We start from the raw sequence: 21674 nt of genomic DNA, 5'->3' as shown, positions 1-21674 counted from the left end.
AGATTCAGTTCTATGTCTGAAATATAAATATGAACAAAGTGCATTGTATGTTGGCAGGCTCAATTGTGTTTATTATAATAATTTTTTTCATATAATTATTCATGTTTAATGAATTGTATTGTTATTATTTATTCTTTCATTAATAATCATTTTGTAAATTAGGTACTATACTGTTGTACGCCGCGATAGATATTGTTTCGGTAAATTTGTATCACGATGACTATTAATACTAATTTTATTACCTTATATTTTAAACTATTTTTTTTATTTATTTATAAAACCGCGCAACTTAGGCCATTGGGTGGTTTTTTTACTGTGTGGGAAGGTACTGTAGGTTTTAAATACGTTTACACAGTTTGACAGTTTTTTAGTGAGCACCCGTAGATATCTGCCATGCCCGGGTGGAGGATGGCGGCCCCTCTCTCCAGACACCGTGACTGCCGAAGAGAAATGCCGCCTATGGTCGAGGTTCGAACCGGCGACGGTGCGCGTCGCAACCGACGTCTTAGTCCGTCACTCCGTCCCCAATACTATAATAATACTAATAATTCTTTATTAACGGAATAAATTCCAAATTCCAAATATTCTGAGAAGTACAGTGATTGTAGTGCAAAAGTACACGTTAATTTTTTTTGTTTTTGAACGATATAAAACAAAGTATATATTATAATATATAATATTGAAACATGAGCCTATTAATATTTTACATAGTTAAAATATAGTAATTATTATTATTATTACAGGTCTAATTGTAATAACTATATATAATTTAATTTTTTTTTATACTAGGTATCTATCAACTGGGATGACGTTTACTGCGTTGCATTTTGAATTTAAAATAGGCAAAAGTACTGTTGGTGAAATTGTGCGAGAAACTTGCATTGCAATATGGAACACGTTGCAAAAGGAAGAAATGCCTGAACCAACTACTGAACATTGGTTGGAAATATCAAAAACCAATTTTCCCAACTGTCTTGGTGCTGTAGATAAGAAACATATTAGTATACAAAATCCAAAAACACAAGCTCACTCTTTTTTAACTATAAAAAATATTTTTCAATAATTTTAATGGCAGTAGTTGATGACAATTTGAGTTTTATTTACATTGATGTAGGATTTTACGGTAAAGAATCAGATTCTAATATTTTTAAGGAAAGTTCTTTTGGAAAAAAGTTGTATTCAAATGCCCTTAATATTCCTGGTCCTATACGTTTTACTTAGTTCGCAAGGTTCACCACAGCCTTATGTTTTTGTTGGTGATGAGGCATTTGTCCTTCACACAAATCTATTAAGGCCGTATCCACAACGAGGACTCAACGACGAACGTATAACCGACGAACCTAGAATTTTTAATTACCGTTTGTTCAGAGCTAGACGCACTGTAGAATGTGCTTTTGGAGTACTTGCCAACAAATGGCGAGTATTACATACTACTATTTTAGTAAGTCCCGAATTTGTCGACGATATAGTAAAATCCTGCTATGTCTTACATAACTTAGTCCAAAAAAGAGATGGATATAATTTTGAAGATATGGAAAGTGAATGCAACTTGGACGACATCGAGGTAAGAGGAACGGGTTCTCGGTCCAATGGGATTAAAATTCGAGAAGCGTATGCGCAATATTTTGTACATGAAGGTGCCGTGCCATTTCAAAATCGTGTACTTTTATCTAGTAGGTACGCTATAAAGTTAGTATTTTTATTTATAGTTAATTTTAATTTGTGTTGTTCGTTATTACTTTTATTTTTATTTTTATGTATAATTTACAATGTTGATTAAATAAGCCCGCTAGGTAATTATTACTAAATAATTTAACTGCTCAATATTTGTTATTATTTTAAATAATTAATTAAATGACCAAAATACTTTAATTATTAATCATTATAATACGTACCATGCGAAGAAAAATAAAACAAATATTAATACATTTATTTGTGTGTATTATTTTTTTATTTAAGTTGTAGTTAAGTATAATAATAATAATACAGTACGTTTTATTATATAAGGCAAGAACGCATGCAATATGCAGGTTGGTAGTAATTTGTGGGACACCAATGTTAAATATTTAAGTGTATAAAAAACTTATATCAATATAATAATTACCATTTTCATCTTTTTGGGTGTCCGAAAGTTCACACCAGTTTCCAGTGTACATGGATTCTGCTACATTACGCCAACATGTATTTTTTACATTTTTGTCCATGTAAACTTTACTCGCTATATCCCATAGGCAAGGATTACTTTCGATCAACATAATACATTTTTCGGTGTCGAACATTTTCAAACTATTGTTTAATAAGTGTTTAAAACCACAAACACACTACATACACTACGAACAAGTTATGTTGAATGAAAATAATCAAGCCAATTTATCAAATACTATGATGTAAAAATAAAATGTGTATAAATCCTTAACCAATAGAAATAACTAATATTTTATAGTATAATAATAACAATTATACAATAATCAATAACTTTAGGTAGGTATATAATATTTTGGACGACCCAAAATTAATTAAAATTAATGAAATAATATAAATAACCAACAAATTTATACAAACCTACGAGTAACACAGGTAATATAAATATGTACTATTATATTATATTATATTTATTTATATACCATAATACTATAATAGTAGGTGCCTATAACTTAATAATTTATAGTACCATAATTTACAGTTGACATGCTCGTAATGAAAAATTAATTATATCTAAGTAGTAAGTATACCTGTATTATGTGAGGCATTTTTACATTTTATATTTAAAATTTTATATTACCTACTTACCTTACCTACCAACCTATTTCTATACGCTGTTCCAAAAGAAAAGACATCCGATTTTCATATATTTTATAAGTCTCAGTAGAATAGATTTAATCAAAAAAATTTAAATTATATTTTAAAACAACAGTTTTTTTACAAACAAAAAACAGTGTAATTTTGGGTTATGAAAGTTACTAGAAACTTTAGGCTCCACTATTTGAATTCTTATTTTTTAATGCATATGATATTTTAAAAAATAACCGCAGTTATGAATCGCGGCTGTGTGGACGGACTAATTCAAAACACTTGGACATGTTGCGGTCGATTTTTCAACCGCTGCTGAACCGCGTAAGTGTGAACGCATATCAGGCGGTTTCATTTAAAATCAAACAATTTGAATTTGTTGGGTGGTGTAATAATCCTCATTATTAGTATGTAAAATAATATTTATAATTATGTATTTGAATTCACTGACATTCCATGACTTTGCCAGAAATTCATATTATAGGAAATCGTGTGCACAGATAAAAGGTGAAGACTAGAAATAGCGCTCATCTTTAGATTGTACGGACGTCAAAATAACAAGGTGACTCCGCTTAGCATAAATAGGAAAGTCATAGACAAAGTAGGAGAGTCAAATACGAGAGACGACAAGAGTATGTACTTTTAGTTTTAGAACAAACGTTGTTATAATTAATAAAATACTTTAAGTATATTATGCAAATTTGTGTATCTACTTCTGATTCAATTTCGAGTGCTGAAGCGGACACGTTACAACAGTGGTTCAACCACTATGTGTGGCCCGGCCCTTATTAGTTATTAAATATTGTTACCGGAATTTTAAATACTGAATATTCATATAAATTTTTTAAATATTTATGTAAATATCATTATTATTATTTATGTCTATTAAAAAAAAAAAACAATACATTTGATTTGTATTTTTAATTTAATTTATTTTAATTGTGTTAATTAGGTAAAACAATAATGATTTATTAAAAACATAATACATGTAGGTATAAAGAAAATTTCAAGTCGAAATAATTTTGAAGTTTTGTTTTTTGACATCAAATTTTATGGCGTTTTAAAAATTGCCCTTTACTTAATTTAAAAAACATATTTTTTGAAATAACATTAGATTGACTTATAAAGTTACATAGTTCACAACTGTTATGAAATTAAGATGTGCTACATAATATTATGAATTATCTAATATACTTTATTCACCTTAGGTTTGTGATAAATGAGTACATATTAAAAAAAAAAAATTATCTTTTTTTTATTTGGATAATAAATGTTGGTTTTTTATCTTTATCTAGATATTTACAAAATTATCTTTATACAACACACAATATGTATTTTTATTTTTTTTACCATCATAACTCTTAATAATACCTTATTCTGTTTTATTTAATGCACAATTTAATATTTCAAGCACACTACTATTAAAATGCATTTATATTTAGAATAATATTATTTATAATTATTATTAATTTTAATAGTTGAATAGTTTGTTATCGGTTGTCACGCGATGGCGGTCACGTGATTTCAGCACTTAATTACAGAAATATCAAATAACGGATGAAGACATATCATTTAACTGTTTTAAATGTCATTATCCAATGATCGATATCACTATTTTACTCGTCCGCTGTAATAAATTGATTGTGAATTATTTTTACTTTGTTCACGTTCAGTACGTACGATTTTGTTTTATTTTTAATTTTATAGTGTTATTGATGCGGCAATTTAATAGCTTGTTGAACATTTTAATGATTTAAAGATTTAAACAATTTTTAAACAATTTAACTTGTGTAAAGGTTCCCACACACTGGTAAAATGAGTCTGGACACAATTTATTTACCGCCACCACCACTGCGTAGTACTTACACAAAGTTGTGTCGTGTACACTGCGTACCACCTTTGAGCTGGGTTCTCATTATATTATGAATCTGTCATGTAGATTTGAAAGTATTCCACTTCATAAGTAACGTAACCCACAATTTGTTACTTATTACGTATTAAAATATAATGTGGAACACGACGCACGGAGTAGCGTGAACACGACTTTATACTATAAACGACGCAAATCCGGTATATAAACAAGGTACATGGCCACATGGTCAATTATTGGCATAATATTACATAATAAAATGTAATAATTTAACGAAAAGTGTTGTTCATGTTAACAGCGGATTTTTAATATACGTATAACGTATTACTGTTTTGTTGTTAAAACGAATGCGTAGCCGCCCGTCCGTTGGTTGTAGAAAAGTTTATTTATAACGTAAATAAGGTCATCGAAGGCGGAAGGAGGGTAATCACGATAATAATTAATGATAATATTATATATTACGGCCATCCATAAACGAAATAAGTTTACAATGAGTTAATATTACACACACACACACATTATAATATACAAAGTGTGTTCGTATATTGTGTCGTGTGTTAAGGCGGTCCCACACGACTGGTGTACTTGGCCAACATTTGTCACTGGTGACATTACGCCAGTCGTATAGGAGGCTTCACAAGTACAATTGTTGGTTACTGGCTCGTACCGGTGGATTGTCGGTAAACCTGACACAAGTCAAAGGACCACCAATGTTTACATTCAACTTGGCGTTTGCTCCCACACGGCATGGCACTACATGGTGACTGGTGTTTGACTGGCCGTGCGAGTTTTTTAAAATTTTTTTTTTTAAAATAAATAATATAAATATATAAATAATAATCTGTATACGTAAAATTATTGTATAATTGTGGTATAGAACATGTTATTTTGTAGAAGCTGGCCGTGCGAGTTAAAAAAAGTTAAACATTTTATTGAAGTTAAAAAATGTGTTAATTAATTATATGTGTATTTACGTTTTTCCTTACTTCCTAAACAAACAAATCATAAATCGATAAGATTAAAATATAACTCAGACCTACATAGCTTTAGGTACTTACTGTATTTTTACAGTTTTTATATTATATAATAGGTACCATAGAAAATAAAATGTGCTTTAAATGACTTCAGTATGTAATCTTACCTCTATCAAAATCACAAAATATATCTATACAATAAAAATATATCTATAATATAAATATTCCGAAGTTTATCGTTTTCTTAAATATAGTTAATTCTGTTATATATATAAATTATATTTGAAGTTAAAACAAATACTATAAATGACGATACGTTATAACTAGTGTCAAAAATCGCAATACATGTACCTATTCCCCTTGAGCAGGTAACGAACGCGCTCTAGGATTATATATACATATTATGTAGCGCATTCGAGTATTTCCAGGGACTATATTATATCATCTAGTATCTACAATTATCATTGTCTTGTCCCGTATTGTCATATATAGTATTTGGTTAAAATAATGGATTCAACAGTCAACAGTCAATACTATATTTATATTATAACCCCAGCTTAACCAATAAATAATAAATAATACTATTATTAGTTTCTATTATTATTTTCATGCGAATAATATAACGAAAATATAATAATATATCTATTTTAACTTATTAAAACAAAATATCTTCATTATTCAGTCGTTGACCATATCTAGTGCGAGCAGTATGTGCCTACGTCCTTATTATTGTTCTGTGATTTATTTTATTCACTAGAAATAGTTTGATAAATAAAAAATTGTTTATAATATGGAGTGGACAAACGAATTGACAATCAAGTTTTTAGATCTCTATGAAAAAGAAATTGCGATTTGGAATCCGAAAGATCAATTACATAGAAATCGTGATATAGTTTTTGATTCATGGAAAAAAATAAAAGACTCAATGAGCATACCAGTAAACATCAAAGAGCTGAAGAAAAAAAAAGAATCGCTAATGTCAACATTTCGACCACTTTTGGCAAAAAAAAAGGCCAGCAACAAATCAGGCGCAGGTACGGACCATGTATTTAAACCAAGTTGGTTTGCCTATGAAAAAATGGAAAATTTTTTGAAATCGGTGTATGAAAAAAGGGACACCATAAATACAGAAGTAAGTTAATTTTATTGATTATAATATATTTAAATATGTAATTAACAATATTTGTCTTGCCATGGTAATTTATCAGTAGTTGAAAAATATTCGGCGAATTCATCCCTTATTTTCTTGGCTTCTAATCCTGATTTTCTCGCGACATTTCTTAATGGTATCATTGATGATCGGTCGTCAATTTCATTTCGCCATGTTCCTGGTATAAACTCTCCTTCATTCTCAGAGTCGATTGTGCGGAGTGGAGTATATCTTAACGACGATGTTCTACTTTTTCTCAAAAAGTTGTGTAATAAAACACATGCCATAACAATGCTGGTAACTTTTTCTGGTTCTAATAATATAGGTTTCCTTAGCATACGAAAAGTAGACGCCATTATTCCGAACACATTTTCGACTACCCGGCGAGCACGTGAAAGACGGTAGTTAAACACCCTTTCAACACTACCCTTAGCATAGGGCCCCGGATAAGGTTTCATTATATTTGTAGATAAGGCAAAGGCATCATCTGCTACAATTACATATGGCATAGGAAGAGTCTTAGTAGGTAAGGGTTGATCTGCCGGAAGTAATAATACGTTATTTTCAATTTTTTTGAACAATGTTGTGTTTCTAAAAACGCCACCATCACTAATTCTGCCCTGACACCCAATGTCGGCATATAAAAAATTATAATTTGCATCTACTAATGCCATCAGCACAACACTAAATGTTCCTTTATAATTAATATATTCGGATCCACTGTTAATGGGGCACTGTGTAATTATATGTTTGCCATCCATGGCACCTATACAGTGAGGATAATTCCATTTTTCCTCCCACTCTGTTGAAATGGTTTTCCATTCTTGTGGGCTGGTAGGCATCTGAATGAAATAAAAAATAAAATATGCGTAGGTATAACAATAGTTATAATAAAATGGTAAATAATCTAACATAAATTAATTAGAAAAAGAAATAGTAAAATAAAATAATGAATAAAGTCGTAATCTTCCATATAATTAATTTTACAATTAATAATTATTCATTTTTACATTTATTACTTTATCATTAGGTACTATTTATATTGATAATAGGTAATTAAAGTCCTACGAAATTAAAATATAATATAATATAATAAATATTACTTAGGTAGTTAGGTACTTGTAAACCAATATCAAATTATTTTTATTTCAAATTATGTAGTGTCTAAATAATATGAATATCTACGTATTCATTAATTATTGTTTAACTAGATGTTTTTACTGTTGAGTATCAAATGAATCAAGTCTGTCCTATACGACTGTTTGGACTCTTGTGATCAATGAAAATATGAAAAAATTGGTGGGAGAAAGCTGTTTTGGCAGGAACAAAACCGCATAGTGTGGCATAGTGAATACCGTCCGGTCAAAACGCATCCGATTTACCCGGACCCGCCAAAACGCATAGTGTGGCTAGGCCCTTAATATAAATTAATATCAAAAAAGACAATAACACGCCAAAAATGAAAAAAACAATATAACAATAAATTGTCCAATTGTCCCCACGTTTGAACAGCCACGTCCATTAATTGACCTATATCGTATATGTTAGTGTATACAGTGTACACGTAGGTTCATACATATTTTTATAAGTTTAAAAATAATAGTGGGCTGTGACATAAAATATTTAATTAAGATATAATAATCAAAATAATATTGCAATAAAATATTTTGAAGTTTTGAACACAATGTAATCGTTTTTTTTAGGAATTGGTGGATACGTCATTTATGGAAGATAGGGACCCAAATAATGACGATCTTCTTAATGTGGATATCGGTGAGGAAGAAACTCAGGCTGAAGCAGGTAGAACTTTTAAAGAACCGGCTAGGAAAAAATCAAAAAAAACAAACTTAAGTGATGTGGATTTAGAAAAACGTATGGGAGACGCATTTGATATACTAAAAAGCGTTTCAGAACAGCCCCCTAAAGATGATGTACAACTGTATACCGATTTATTGGCAACAAAACTGAGAAATTTTGACGAAAGAACTCGTGAAATAATAATGCATAATATTGATAATTTGGTCTTCAATGCTAAAATGAATAATTATGAAAATTCTCCTTACCAGCCTAATTCTTATTACGATCAACCCATGTCTACCTTACCGCGAATACCACCTATCCAAAGTAATACAATACCATCGTATACAAATATTTCAACACAAGATAAAGTTCATTATCAGCCAGTACAGATTTCACCTACAACACTTCTCAGACAGCAAGATGTTCAATGTCAAAATCTAACTACAATGCCTTCACAATCTCCCTATAAAAATGTACCAACTCCTTATCAAAATGTATCATCTCCAGAATCAAACTCAAATTGTTCGGCTCTACATTACTTAAAGTCTACCTTACCACAATTACCACATATTCAAAATAGTACAGTACAGTCTTATACAGATATTTCAACACAAGAAAGATTTAATTATCAGCCAAAATATATTTCACCTACATACCTCGGACAGCAAGAAGTTGAATGCCAAAATATTTCTACAATGCCTACACAATCTCCCTATCAAAATGTGCCAACTCCTTATCAAAACTCCTTATCATCTCCAGAATCAAACTCAAATAGTTCAGCTCTACATCCTACCGATTTATCTGGCAATTATTACCATTAGCATTTGCTCATTCATTAATTAATTTTAAGTAATATTAATATATTATATAGGTAGTAGGTACATTATAATATGTATTACTCCATGCTTAAACTATTTTATTTTAATTTGGTTTAAATCAAAAGATATTGATTTAAATTTGTATTACGGGTCGAATATTTATGCATTTTTTGTTATTACATTTTAATAAAGTAAAGTTTTTTTTTTCATTGGTATTAACTATTAATTAATATATCAAGTATCTTTTCAATCCTCGCTAAAGTGTTTACATTTTATAATCAATATATATTATATATATTATGTATACAGGGTTGTAACTTGTAACTTGTAAAGAACACTTAAATACTAAAAAAAGTAATTAATATTTACTACCAAAAATACTTTATATTGAAAATATAGATTATAGATAAATACTAAATAAATTTGTAAATAACTTAGTTTAATTTTTTAAAGAAATGTCCAACTTACTTTTATTTCATCTTTTAGGATTTGAACTAAAGCACTGCAAACTTCGTGTACTATAGATGAAATAATCTGATTTGATACCTTAAATAGGTAAGACAAACTTACAAAGCTATCTCCCGAAGCTAAAAACCGTAATGTTATGGCCAATCTTTCCTGGGCTGGAATAGCTTTCCTCATATTTGTGTCTTTTTTTGTGATGAGAGGCCCTATTTTATTAATCAAGTACTCAAAATCACTTGCAGACATCCTACAAAAATTTTCGAATTTTCCCGATGGTTCTTTATTTAAATCACTCAGCATATTTGTAGCACTATACCTACGAGAAAAGTTTTAATAAAAATATTAACAATTTTTATAAATATGTACTTTTAATTTTTCTAGGTACATGATTTTATTTTTTATTTATAAATATTAATATAATTGACTTACCTCTCACGACTTTGAAGAATAGAAACCATCCACCATCTTCTTTTACGTTTTTCTCTTTTGGCTTTTTTTTTTAACGAGTACGCACAGCTCAAAGCAATATAGCTTGCAACAGCAACGACCTTCTTCTGTTCGGGATCCATTTCGAACTGACTTATTTAATTTAATTCACTGATGAGAGAACTTGATAAACGTATATGAACTGGTCAACTAAACAATCCATGTGGGAGTATATACAATTGCCATGGCAAGTGTACCAGCGCTGGGCATTGATAAATATTAATGAATACTTGTGAATATACACCAGTCGTGTAGGAGCAAAGACCAATGTTGGTCATATATCACCAGTGACAAATATTGGCCAAGTACACCAGTCGTGTGGGACCGCCTTTATATGTTAGTGCACCGTGCACGTACACGTTTGCAAAGTAGAAATTCTACAAATTAAACACAAAATTATTTATAGCCTTCAAACGCATTTCTAATAAATCAGTGAAAATATCATTATAAGCAAAATATAGTGAAATGAAACGCAAGGTCAAATTAAACTGAATAATAATATAAAGGCACGCACGCGAGAGCACATTCGTGTGCATACACTATTATTAGGGAGAATTTCGTTTATTAATTTATTATTATTATACAATTCACATTATTTTTGTCTGAGCATTACCAACAATGCCCCGCCCCCCACACCATCCCACAAACACGAGTTCCGTTATTACTTATTACTTATTACTATAATATAGTTCATAATATTTTGTTTTACTCTTAAAATTATTATTTTTATTATGAATTGTCATGAAGATTGTAGTAAGTAAACCGAAGGTCTCGACTGTAGTAAACCGACGTTTTTACGTCTCCACGTCTCTGACAATTCCAAGAAACATTAATGTCATTGTTAGTACAATTTTCTGTATACTTTTGATTTTTGTCGGTGACTAGTCCAAATGCGGGAAAATGCGGACAGCGTGAATGCGCGAAACCGTAACAAAATATATAATATTAAAAGATTAATATTAAATATAATATTATGCTTGTATCCTATAAACATGATATTATAGTCTAAAATAACATTATAAATAAAAAAAAAATATTGTTCGAATAGTATTATGTGTAAACGGTATGTCTTATTGTTTTGATAATCAAACAAAATTTTTAATTATGACAATTATGTGGAAAAATAATAAGACGACAGTCGATAAGACTGAAGACGGATCATGGACGATGATATCCCCAAATAAAAATAGAACTCTCCATCTCGGCACCACCGCGCGATTCGTTCCGACAAGTGGTGACCTCCAGACGATAACGAATTTGTGCCCGCCGTGGATAAACGAATATTAAAATATAAAACGTATTATATAATTTATTGATCACTTGAAACTCTGCGCCTGTTTTTTTTTCGATTGTAAAATAGTCAGTTGTACCGACTTTAATAATTATTAAGTATATCTTCACGCACAAAAACTAAATGCTGTCTATACGGTCTAAGTAGTTGTTATTATTAATCATTTTTACCTTATATCAGATTAGACTATTAAAAATATTAAAGGCCAAAACACACCGATTTTCCGATGTATTCTCGCGTCGAAAGAATTTTTAAAATGAAACCATTAAAATAATATTTTGAATAATTCTCTGAGAGATATTAATGTATACTATTTAAATATAGTATTATACAAAAATTTTTTTTATTTATTAATTTGGAAATTCGGCATTAAACATTGACGAACTGATGTCGTTGACTCGTTACAAATTATTACAATAGTATAAATTGTATGATAATAATTAATAATGTAATGTCAATGCATTCGTAACAATCGTAATATGATTCCTATTATGTAGTATCGGTAATTGATCCATAAAAGACAAGAAATCGTTAGATCATCAGTTGAATAGTATAATATAATATAATATAATATTTACTATTATCTTATGATTATGTTATATTAATATAAAGGATGGGTCATTCAATAGACTCAAACATTTTAAAAAACAAAATCGTTTTAATAAAAACGCGAGATTGTTGACCACTATTCACGAAATATAATGTTAAATAATATTTACATATAGTATGCTACAACGATAAAATCATCACTATTATTTTTATATTTAAAAAATTTCACTGAAACTGATATTATTTTATTTGTACATATTATATATATTATTATTTTATCTAAGATCTATAAAGTAGGTATTTTTGTAAACATTACTATTTATTATTATAAACATTTCCGCCGTAAGTATCGCTATGATTAATTGTAAAATGATTGGTAATTACTAATTGCCTTTTGGTATATTATATGTGTCCGGGCCAATATAATTGTGATTTATTCTAGTGAATTATATTTCAATGAACTTAATATTATTGTACACCAAAGACGAAAGTGTATATAACATGTATAATAATTTTTTTTTAAATTAAATAAAAGTAGACATTAGTTTTTATAGTACTCCTTTTGTATATTATATTTTATAATAAACGAAATACTGAACTATATATTTATTATTATACATATGTATTTAATTCAGTGGACATGAGTACATGACTGACGACTGTTGTTATAATTATATTACTTGTATTAACCGATTTATGTGACTATATATACCGGGTTGCATGAAACCGTTCCTTAAATTTATTTAATGAATAGTTTTATTGAATCATTAAATAATTTTATTAAGCGATTTGGGTTGCACAAACAGTTGAATAAAAATGAATTGGTTTCAAACATGATACCAAGGTTTATGTTGAAGTCTGAAGCTTATCACTGAAAATTGATAACAACTAATCAGCTGTTGTTTTAGTTTGAAAATTTAATCGGTAGTTCGGTACAAAATAATTGCATTTATATTGTATAATATTATACTACCTAGTACCTAACTATTGTCTATTTAATGTGTTTTTATGTTTACCTACGTCCTACGTCTGTAATAAGTAAAGTATATTCTTATTATGTCAGAAGTGAATGTAAGTGATTTTAAATTAAAACGGCAACGGGGAAAAAACTTTACCGAATGGGAGAAAGATATGTTCGTTAGTTAAAAAATAAGAGTGAATTGACTTCTTATAAAATTAAAATGTAAGATTATTATCTAGGAAATCTCATAGGCTATTTATTATATTTTAATTTTAAAGCGAGTTATAAGTATTTTTAATTTTAAGATGTACCTACAAACAATTTACAATTTTAAAATACTTATAACTCGATTTAAAATTAAAATATAATAAAAAAGCCTACGTGATTGACTATAGATAATAATCTTACCTTTGAATTTTATAAGATTATTTTTATATTAATTTTAATTTTATTAGATACATTTTATAATTTTATATTCACTTTTATTTTTAAAATAACGGAGCTAAACGTGATTTGCTGAGCGTAAAATGTGCAATGCGTACGTATGTAAGACCAGGGGGTGGCTAAGGGGCTATAAAAAGTGTAAATAAAAGACATATTGTATTTGCATACTTAGCCACCTCCCCTATACAAAATTCCTCACTGTGTAAGACGGAGACAACAAGACAACATAATTTGAGGGTGCGAGTGTGCGACGTCCCCTTAAGGGCTGCCCGTAACCCATTTTTTCGATCAAAAACTCGCCTAGCACGCCACTGCCACGTAGTGAACTGATTTCGGAAATTTTTTTTTAAATTGGTTTCAAAACCAGGCACAGACTTATATAATCATTTATGACTAATACATGCCTTGGATGGCAGCGAAAAAATTGCAAATTGCCACTATTATAGACCAGAGCGGAGGTCTTAAATCTTAATGCATCAACACATGTGTTCAGTTCAACAGTAACTTTACCATAATATATAACGTTACATTTAGAAAAACAAATAAAAATATAGGTAGGTACTATACATTTTGATGTAGGTTACACTATACATACTTGAAAGGTACCTGTAGCATAGTATCTTAAAGTCACCAAAATTTGTATTTCTGGAGAAATGGCGAAGCTTCTATTTGTAGAACGTCGCAAATCGTTTCCAATTAAATGTAATAAAAATACAAAAGTTTCCTTTGATAGTCTATTGTAAAAAAATGCATTTATTGTGTATCAAATTAGGTACGATTATTTACATTTTATTTAACTTATTGGTTATTATAGCTATTAGTTACTTACCTAAACCTACTTTTAAAGTCAAAATCGTCGAAATCCTCCAATGGGCTTGACCTATCCCGAAAGAATCTTGGTCTGGGTAAATAAAATAATACATCCAACACCATTTCATCATCAGAATTAGATGAGTCGGAATCAGTCATTTTTCAAAGTGTATTTAATTACTTTGTGATGTAGGTATTAAATATTAATAATTAATTATATACGTGGTAAGCAAGTAAAAATTCAAGAATGTAACATGTAAGAGTGTGTAAGTGGTGTAACGCATTAACAAGACGCATAGGTAGTTACTGACGTAGGTACCTACTGTATACTACTGTTTAATGAACGAATAAATTTTTATTCAACCGAAATCGGATCATTAGTTTAATTGACCGGTAACCAATAGTTTAATGACTCAATAACGTTATTGAACGTTTATTTAACATTTAGTGGATGAATAACTTTTTATTCATTCAATAGCGTACTATTGGTTCATTAAATATTTAATAAACGTTCATGCAACCCGGCATATGTATACCTATTATATAAATATAATGACGTGTTCTACCCTAAAACTTTTTATGAATATTTTAATATAACCAATAATGACCTGTAAACAGGTTTAAATTAATGGTGGAAAGAGGCATATATTTTTAATATAAATTATCAAATAATAATATATTCAATACTAGTATTGTATTAATATTGTACTAATATTTTGCTTTGATCAGTGCTCGAAACGGCAAAATAAAAGTAGAGACATGATGAGTGTCGAGTGACACAATTTACCCCCACCATTGCAGTGTGTACGGTGTATCTTTAAAAAACACGACTACATCATTATATCAATAATATAGACAACAATCTGCTGATTACGAAAATATTTAAATATCATTAGTCATTAGTGAGCATATATAATGTTCGTTTCCTCGATAGCCATATTTCTAACTATATAATATATTATAAGCAATATTTTATCGAATTAAATTCATACATACCATATAAATATATTTATATTTAATTCATATTTATTTATACAGTTTTTTTATATTATAATGGCTTTAATTCCACAAATTACACGTAATCAAATTTATGAATATTATACTATGTGCAGCGGGTAGTATTAATTTTTAAATGTGTATATTTGAATATTTGAGTATTAAAAAATATTTTAATTATAATTCGTAAAATATACATTAAACTGTTCTAAATTTGCCTTCATTAATTTTCTCCTATAGTAGGTATACAAATACGTCTGTATAAATATATAGTAATAAATTATTATGTAATAGATAATTTTAAAATACTTCTGTGAAAATTAGAATTTTGGCTTAACTATTTTGATTATTAAACCATTGAGCTCGACGCACGATGTAAATCGAAAAACGTGTGTAAAATGTATGTTTTATTATTATTATTATGATCGATTGCGGTTGTATTGCCGGCCGACGCAATCAAAAATTTATAAAACGTATAAATAGTTTCTGTCCAAGAAACCAAGTCATATTGTCATAATCACAACTCACTGCACTGCAGTCAATATTATTTTTATCGCAGTTCGACACAAACGAAACGCCATTGAAGCCGGGATTACACGGGCACACCGTGTGGTGGGTGGAGTTAGCCCGCGCAACACTGCGCAATACGAATCAGAGTATCAGACGGCGCCTGGCAACTATACCACCTTTTTAAGCGCGTATGCGCGTTTGATAATATTATCATTATTTATGCTCTGTAGTCATGGCCTTAAATTATTAGAATTTTTTTGTTGTACATTTTGTATTCTTTTGTCTCTCGTGCTATAGCCTATAAGTACGACAAAAATAATAATCAATAACAGTCAACTAATACTAATTCAGTGATCCGTATAGAATCGTATTGCTCGTTTAATCTATAATTTGTTTTTGTTTAATTACAATTATTATTGTTGTAGCTATCTATGTATCTTATATTCATCAAGAAAAAAATAAATCCATTCATTCAATTTAATTTTCTAAATTATATTATTTGTCTTAAAACCGACACGCCGTTAGATTGGTTAAGATGCGCCGCGCCAATTTTCCTTTCGTGCAAGATACAGAGATCGACAATATTATTGCCGGAAGAGACCGCGCGCCGCGCATACAAAGTTTACCGCGTAATACGATTTACAATTTTAAAATACTCATAACTCGCTTTAAAATTAAATTATAATAAAAAGCCGATGAGGTTGCCTAGATAATAATCTTACCTTCAGATTTTATAAGATGTCAATTCACTATAATTTTTAAACTAACGGAGCTACACGTGTTCTGCTGAGCGTAAAATTTGCCATGTTACGCACTTGTAAGACGGAGATAACACATGCGAGTATCACGTCCTCTTAACTACAATTATTTTTTACAATATTTGCCATTGGATACCCATGATAAGCCATAAAATTGAGTTTTTGTTTCAACTAGATTTGCACCAAATAATATTATTGACAACGAAATAATAATTTAGATTAATTTTATACGGTTTCAGTAGTTTCACTGATTCACCCATAAAAATCAATATTGTTAGTTTTCTATAGTTTTGGGGGCTCCCATTTCGTATCTGTGCCTATTTTATACATCGACGAATTTCGCTCTGAATTAAAAATAATTGAGATACAAATTTGATTTTCACGACATTACAATATTCTAAGCACAACATTTTATTTTGCATATTTTCGGACGATGGTTCGTGTAAATGCACTATATTAGTTGTTACTGTTATGTTGTCTTGGTATACTTAGGAATTTTGGTATTTGTTGTGCATAAGTATACTGTTTTTCAGTGCATTAAATGTAGAACCATGCTAAAATAATTTAAATTATAGGTATTTATTTTAAGTCTTGAATAATTACTAATCAAAATTATTTCCTACTAGATTTACTTTCAAGTTTCGTATAACAATTGTTTTATAAATATTATGAAATTAGAAACCATATTATTTATTATTTATGTATATTATTATTTATTATTTTCATTATCAGATGATATTCATCATAATATATATTATAATATAATAATTTATTTGTACTATAATTTTTAGAATAACAGGTTATTAATTATTATACGGTACAACTTCCGTATAACAAACTTTCATTTAACAACATTTTTCGTTTAACGAAATATTTTTGAGAATCAAATCAATTAATTTAAACCAAATTTATTAAATTCTATTAAACAAAATTCTCTATAAGGTTAGGTCCACACACATTGGAGCGGTGGCGTTACATTATATAGTCTTGGCTTTACCGCCGCAGTGTGTGATATGAATATTTTTAATGCCCCATGACACTTCGTAATATGGAAGTTTTACTGTACTATATAATAATAATTATTACTACCTATATATTATATTACAAAATATTACGATATAATTATATTACATAAAATAGCGCAACTCAGTGGTTCATACAGACGTGTAAAAAGAATAGATGGCATTTCATCGTTTCAATTTTTCCTTACAACAATATTATAACTATCTATTATTATTTTATTATATTATGTGTTATTATTATTATTATTTATTATTATAACATCAGCGAGACCCCGACGCAGCTAAAATAAAACGTATAAAATATACAGTAAAGCAGTGGCGGTTCGTGGGTGCTAGTGGTTGACTTTAAATATAATAGAGGTATCCATAGGTATAACAAATTATTTAAATACACGAAAATATACATCTTACCATAACAAAGTAGATCTATTTTTTCATTCATCTTACATTTTATATAGTCGCAGGTCGCAGTAGAAAATTGAAATTAAAATAATAATAATAGCGATTAGCAACCGACAACGCTGTTAATTTTAAAAATAAATTACCCAATATCTGTATATATAAAAAGACTTGTCCTGGGTGATTCATCATCGCCTAGCCGGAACTGCTGAAGCCATGGATATGAAATTTTCAGTAAATGTACTTCTTACTATGTATAGGCGCACTAGGAAAGGATTTTTCGGAATTCGCATTTTAAAGGGTAAAAAGAGCATAAAATAGTTAATTTTTAATTGACGGTGGGTGAGGTTCGTGGTACGGCAGCCGTCGACGCGCGGTGGCTAGACGTGGCCGCCCAAATTTCCCCTTCCGTGTCACCGCCGCGTCACCGACCAGCTTGAACCAAAAATAAACCGAACGACGAGCAGATATATAGATATTATGTCTCGGATACTCAACACTTTATCGATAACACATTATATTATTAATTTCGATTTTAAAATAACACGGTGGCATGTGTCATTTATGATTCTATTATAACGCTTGCCGTAATCGACGAGACGACGACGCACACAGACTTTTCCAACAGAAGTAGTAGTGGGGGTAGGCATGCTGAGAGTTGTTAGTATAGATAAAAATTAATGGTTGTGTGTAGATTAGACCTCTGGGAAGAAGATAGACTAATTTAAAAAGTGTTAAATTTGTTTTTTTTTTTATTCGTCGGATTTTAGTACGGTTGCGTTAGGCTTTTGTATTAATTGATTATATTAATCCTCCGTGGGTGGAATTAAGTAAAAATGACAAACTTTAGAGTTAAATCATACACTTACGTACAAACAGCACGGGGTTCGCGATCTACCGCAGGTAGATTGCCTACCTGATAAAATACTGCTGCGAATCAGAATTTTTATTCCGGGCAACAGAAAAGTTAGGATAAATTGTGAACACCATACACCATACACCGAATATTAAATAACGAATTGAACAAAGTTTGAGTCTTATAGAATTGGTACATTTAACGGGCAACGAAGTGCCAGCGGGATCAGCTAGTAATAATATATAAATATTTTACTGTATGGACGACGCTGCCGGTCGTCCAATATCCGTATATAAGAACGCAGCTTAGCCGCACGCACACGATTGCATCGCGTCGCTTGTACATGCGTATCTTTAATCTTTATCTAGATAAATTTTATTTGTTGATAATTATTTGTTCATCTTTTATCTTATCTAGATAAATAGTTATAAGGTATCTAAACGTTCATCATAGATAATTTTTTTACTAATCGAAATAAATTCATCTGGATACATTTTATATTGATAAAAATCACGAAATTGTAAAAACGCATTTTAAATATTTATAAAAATTTCAAACCAAGTTTATGGTTTATAAACAATGTAATTATTTTTATTTATATCATTATTATTATTATGTTCATAGTGGCCAACTAAAATATACCTAAATTTAAAACCCATTTAAAAAAAAAATTGTATCTTTTTTTTATCTAGATAATAAGACTATCTCGGACTCCACCTGGATCGTCGATTGACCTGGGCCCACCACATCCATACCAAACGTATTGCCTTGAATAACCGATCCCGTCAGCTACGTCTTCTCCTTACATCTAAACACATCAATCTGAACAACAAAATACTTAATATAATAAAATATAATATATAAATTGCTACTAAAGCCCGTATGGTCATATGGTATAGAACTTTGGGGTTCAGCCAAACCATCTAACATAAAAAAAATTCAAATATTCCAATCCAAATGCCTTCGACAAATTACCAAAGCCCCTTTTTACGTCTCAAACGATACACTCCATAAGGACCTCTCTATTCCAACAGTCCAACTCGTAGCCAAAACTCTATATAAACGATTCCACTCAAATCTCTCCAACCACCGAAATCCTCTAATCTCAAACCTATCTACCCTCAGCATTCCAGGTGACCCTGGAAGACGTTTAAGACGAAAATGGTGTCGGGACCTCCTGACTGAATAAAACCCATCCACAACTCCAAGAAGTCCCATCACTGGATGGATTCTTCGCTCAAGTCTTCAGTCACTTTTTATTAATCTATTACAACACTTACGCTCATTGTAAAAATAATATATTTACAGATTGTGTAATAAAACTAATTAAAAAAAAAAAAAAAGATAAATAAGTATTCATCTTTATCTTTATCCAGATAAATATGAGTTAAGTGATCTATTATATCTATCTAGATATATTTTAGTTCCATTATTTTTATCTTTATTTAGATAAAAAAAAAATACTTATCTTATCCGAACACTGACTGTGTACGCACGTACGGCGTACCCATAGTCTCCTGGTATCTGAGAGAAATAACCTGAGAAACAAATTAAATGTTCGCACACGACAATTAATGTAATAGACAAAATATGTAAAGTAAGTAATTTATAACTATTTTACTATTTAAAAATTTGCAATATTTTTTAAAAATGTAAAATTAAAAATATTATAGAATTAATTGTCTTCATTTAATTAATTTTAGTAGGGGGTCCCGTCGTCCAAACCACGAGCCGCCACTGCAATATAGGTACACTGCCACCGGTATACTACCAGTAGTAAAAAAGTCCTAGGAAAAAAAGTCCGAGATTAAAAAGCCAGTGGTATAAAAAGTTATATACATTGTAACTAAATTATTTACCTGACAACATTTATTTTTTTTTTTATATATTATTTTTTTGATGACGTTAATTAATATTCAATTTAATCATTATAATATATTATGTATATTTTATTTGTATGTAATTGTTTCGATTTTTTTATATAGGATATGATACTAATTACTAAGTACATAAATATAATCATTGATTTTTTTTTTATAAATTATTTCAAATATTGTTATGTATATAATATAATATACCGGACTTTTTTACTCCGGACTTTTTAAGCTTAGAACTTATTCCACAGCGGACTTTTTATGCTTCGGTCTTTTGAAAATATTTTGACTCTTTTTGAGCTGTTTACGGACATTGTCAGTTTTCAATTTTTTTAGTTTTTTTGTCTATAAATATCAATAAAATTTTATTTGTTGGGTAAAAAAAACATATCGTTTTGTCTAAATATGATCTAAATAATTTCGATATATTAAAATTTTTTTTTGAAAGTCGATAACAAAGTCAAATAATAATAAAATATAGAACTGATATATCATACCCTCAAAAATATAATCTTCTATAATTTTTGTAATAGGTGATTTTATTCTAGGAATACTCAAAAATCATAAAAAAAAAACGATTTTTGGTGAAAGCGTTTATTTATGTTACGTGTGGGTCACAATTAATATTGTGCTATTAACAGTCCATAAATTTAAGCTCAAACATGACACTTTTATAAGGTTGCAAACAATTTGAATTTGTTGGGCGGTTCAACCGCTGCGAACCATCCGCTAAGTGTGGCACTGTGGCCCGACCAGAAATTTGAATTCAAGATATAATAAATTGTATACGGAAAACGATTTTGAGCGGAGACTGTTTGTCAGTCTAGGATATTTTATGTTATATTTATATT

General features: G+C 29.5%; 1 protein-coding gene across 1 annotated transcript; it reads right to left on the bottom strand.

Annotated features, from left to right (window-relative positions):
* Positions 1 to 6807: 6807 nt before the first annotated feature.
* LOC132932534 (uncharacterized) lies at positions 6808 to 10621 on the bottom strand. The gene is made up of 3 exons (XM_060998921.1): positions 10297 to 10621; positions 9871 to 10183; positions 6808 to 7626 (listed from the first exon to the last, which is right to left on the bottom strand). The coding sequence occupies exons 1-3, from the start codon at positions 10434 to 10436 to the stop codon at positions 6808 to 6810; spliced, it is 1272 nt and encodes a 423-aa protein (XP_060854904.1). The 5' UTR covers positions 10437 to 10621.
* Positions 10622 to 21674: the final 11053 nt, after the last annotated feature.

The sequence above is a fragment of the Metopolophium dirhodum genome, chromosome 1 (genome assembly GCF_019925205.1).
Source record: "Metopolophium dirhodum isolate CAU chromosome 1, ASM1992520v1, whole genome shotgun sequence".
NCBI classification, from domain to species: Eukaryota; Metazoa; Arthropoda; class Insecta; order Hemiptera; family Aphididae; genus Metopolophium; species Metopolophium dirhodum.
Note: the sequence above shows the minus strand (reverse complement) of the source record. Positions and strands in the feature narration are given on the sequence as shown.

Bases quoted from the DNA above. Each gene is read 5' to 3' on its own strand.
- LOC132932534 (XM_060998921.1), bottom strand. From the start codon at position 10,436: ATGGATCCCGAACAGAAGAAGGTCGTTGCTGTTGCAAGCTATATTGCT. The intron at 10,184-10,296 runs GTAAGTCAATTA...CTTTTCTCGTAG, and splicing joins ATTCTTCAAAGTCGTGAGAG to GTATAGTGCTACAAATATGC. The intron at 7,627-9,870 runs GTAAGTTGGACA...TATTTCATTCAG, and splicing joins TCCTAAAAGATGAAATAAAA to ATGCCTACCAGCCCACAAGA.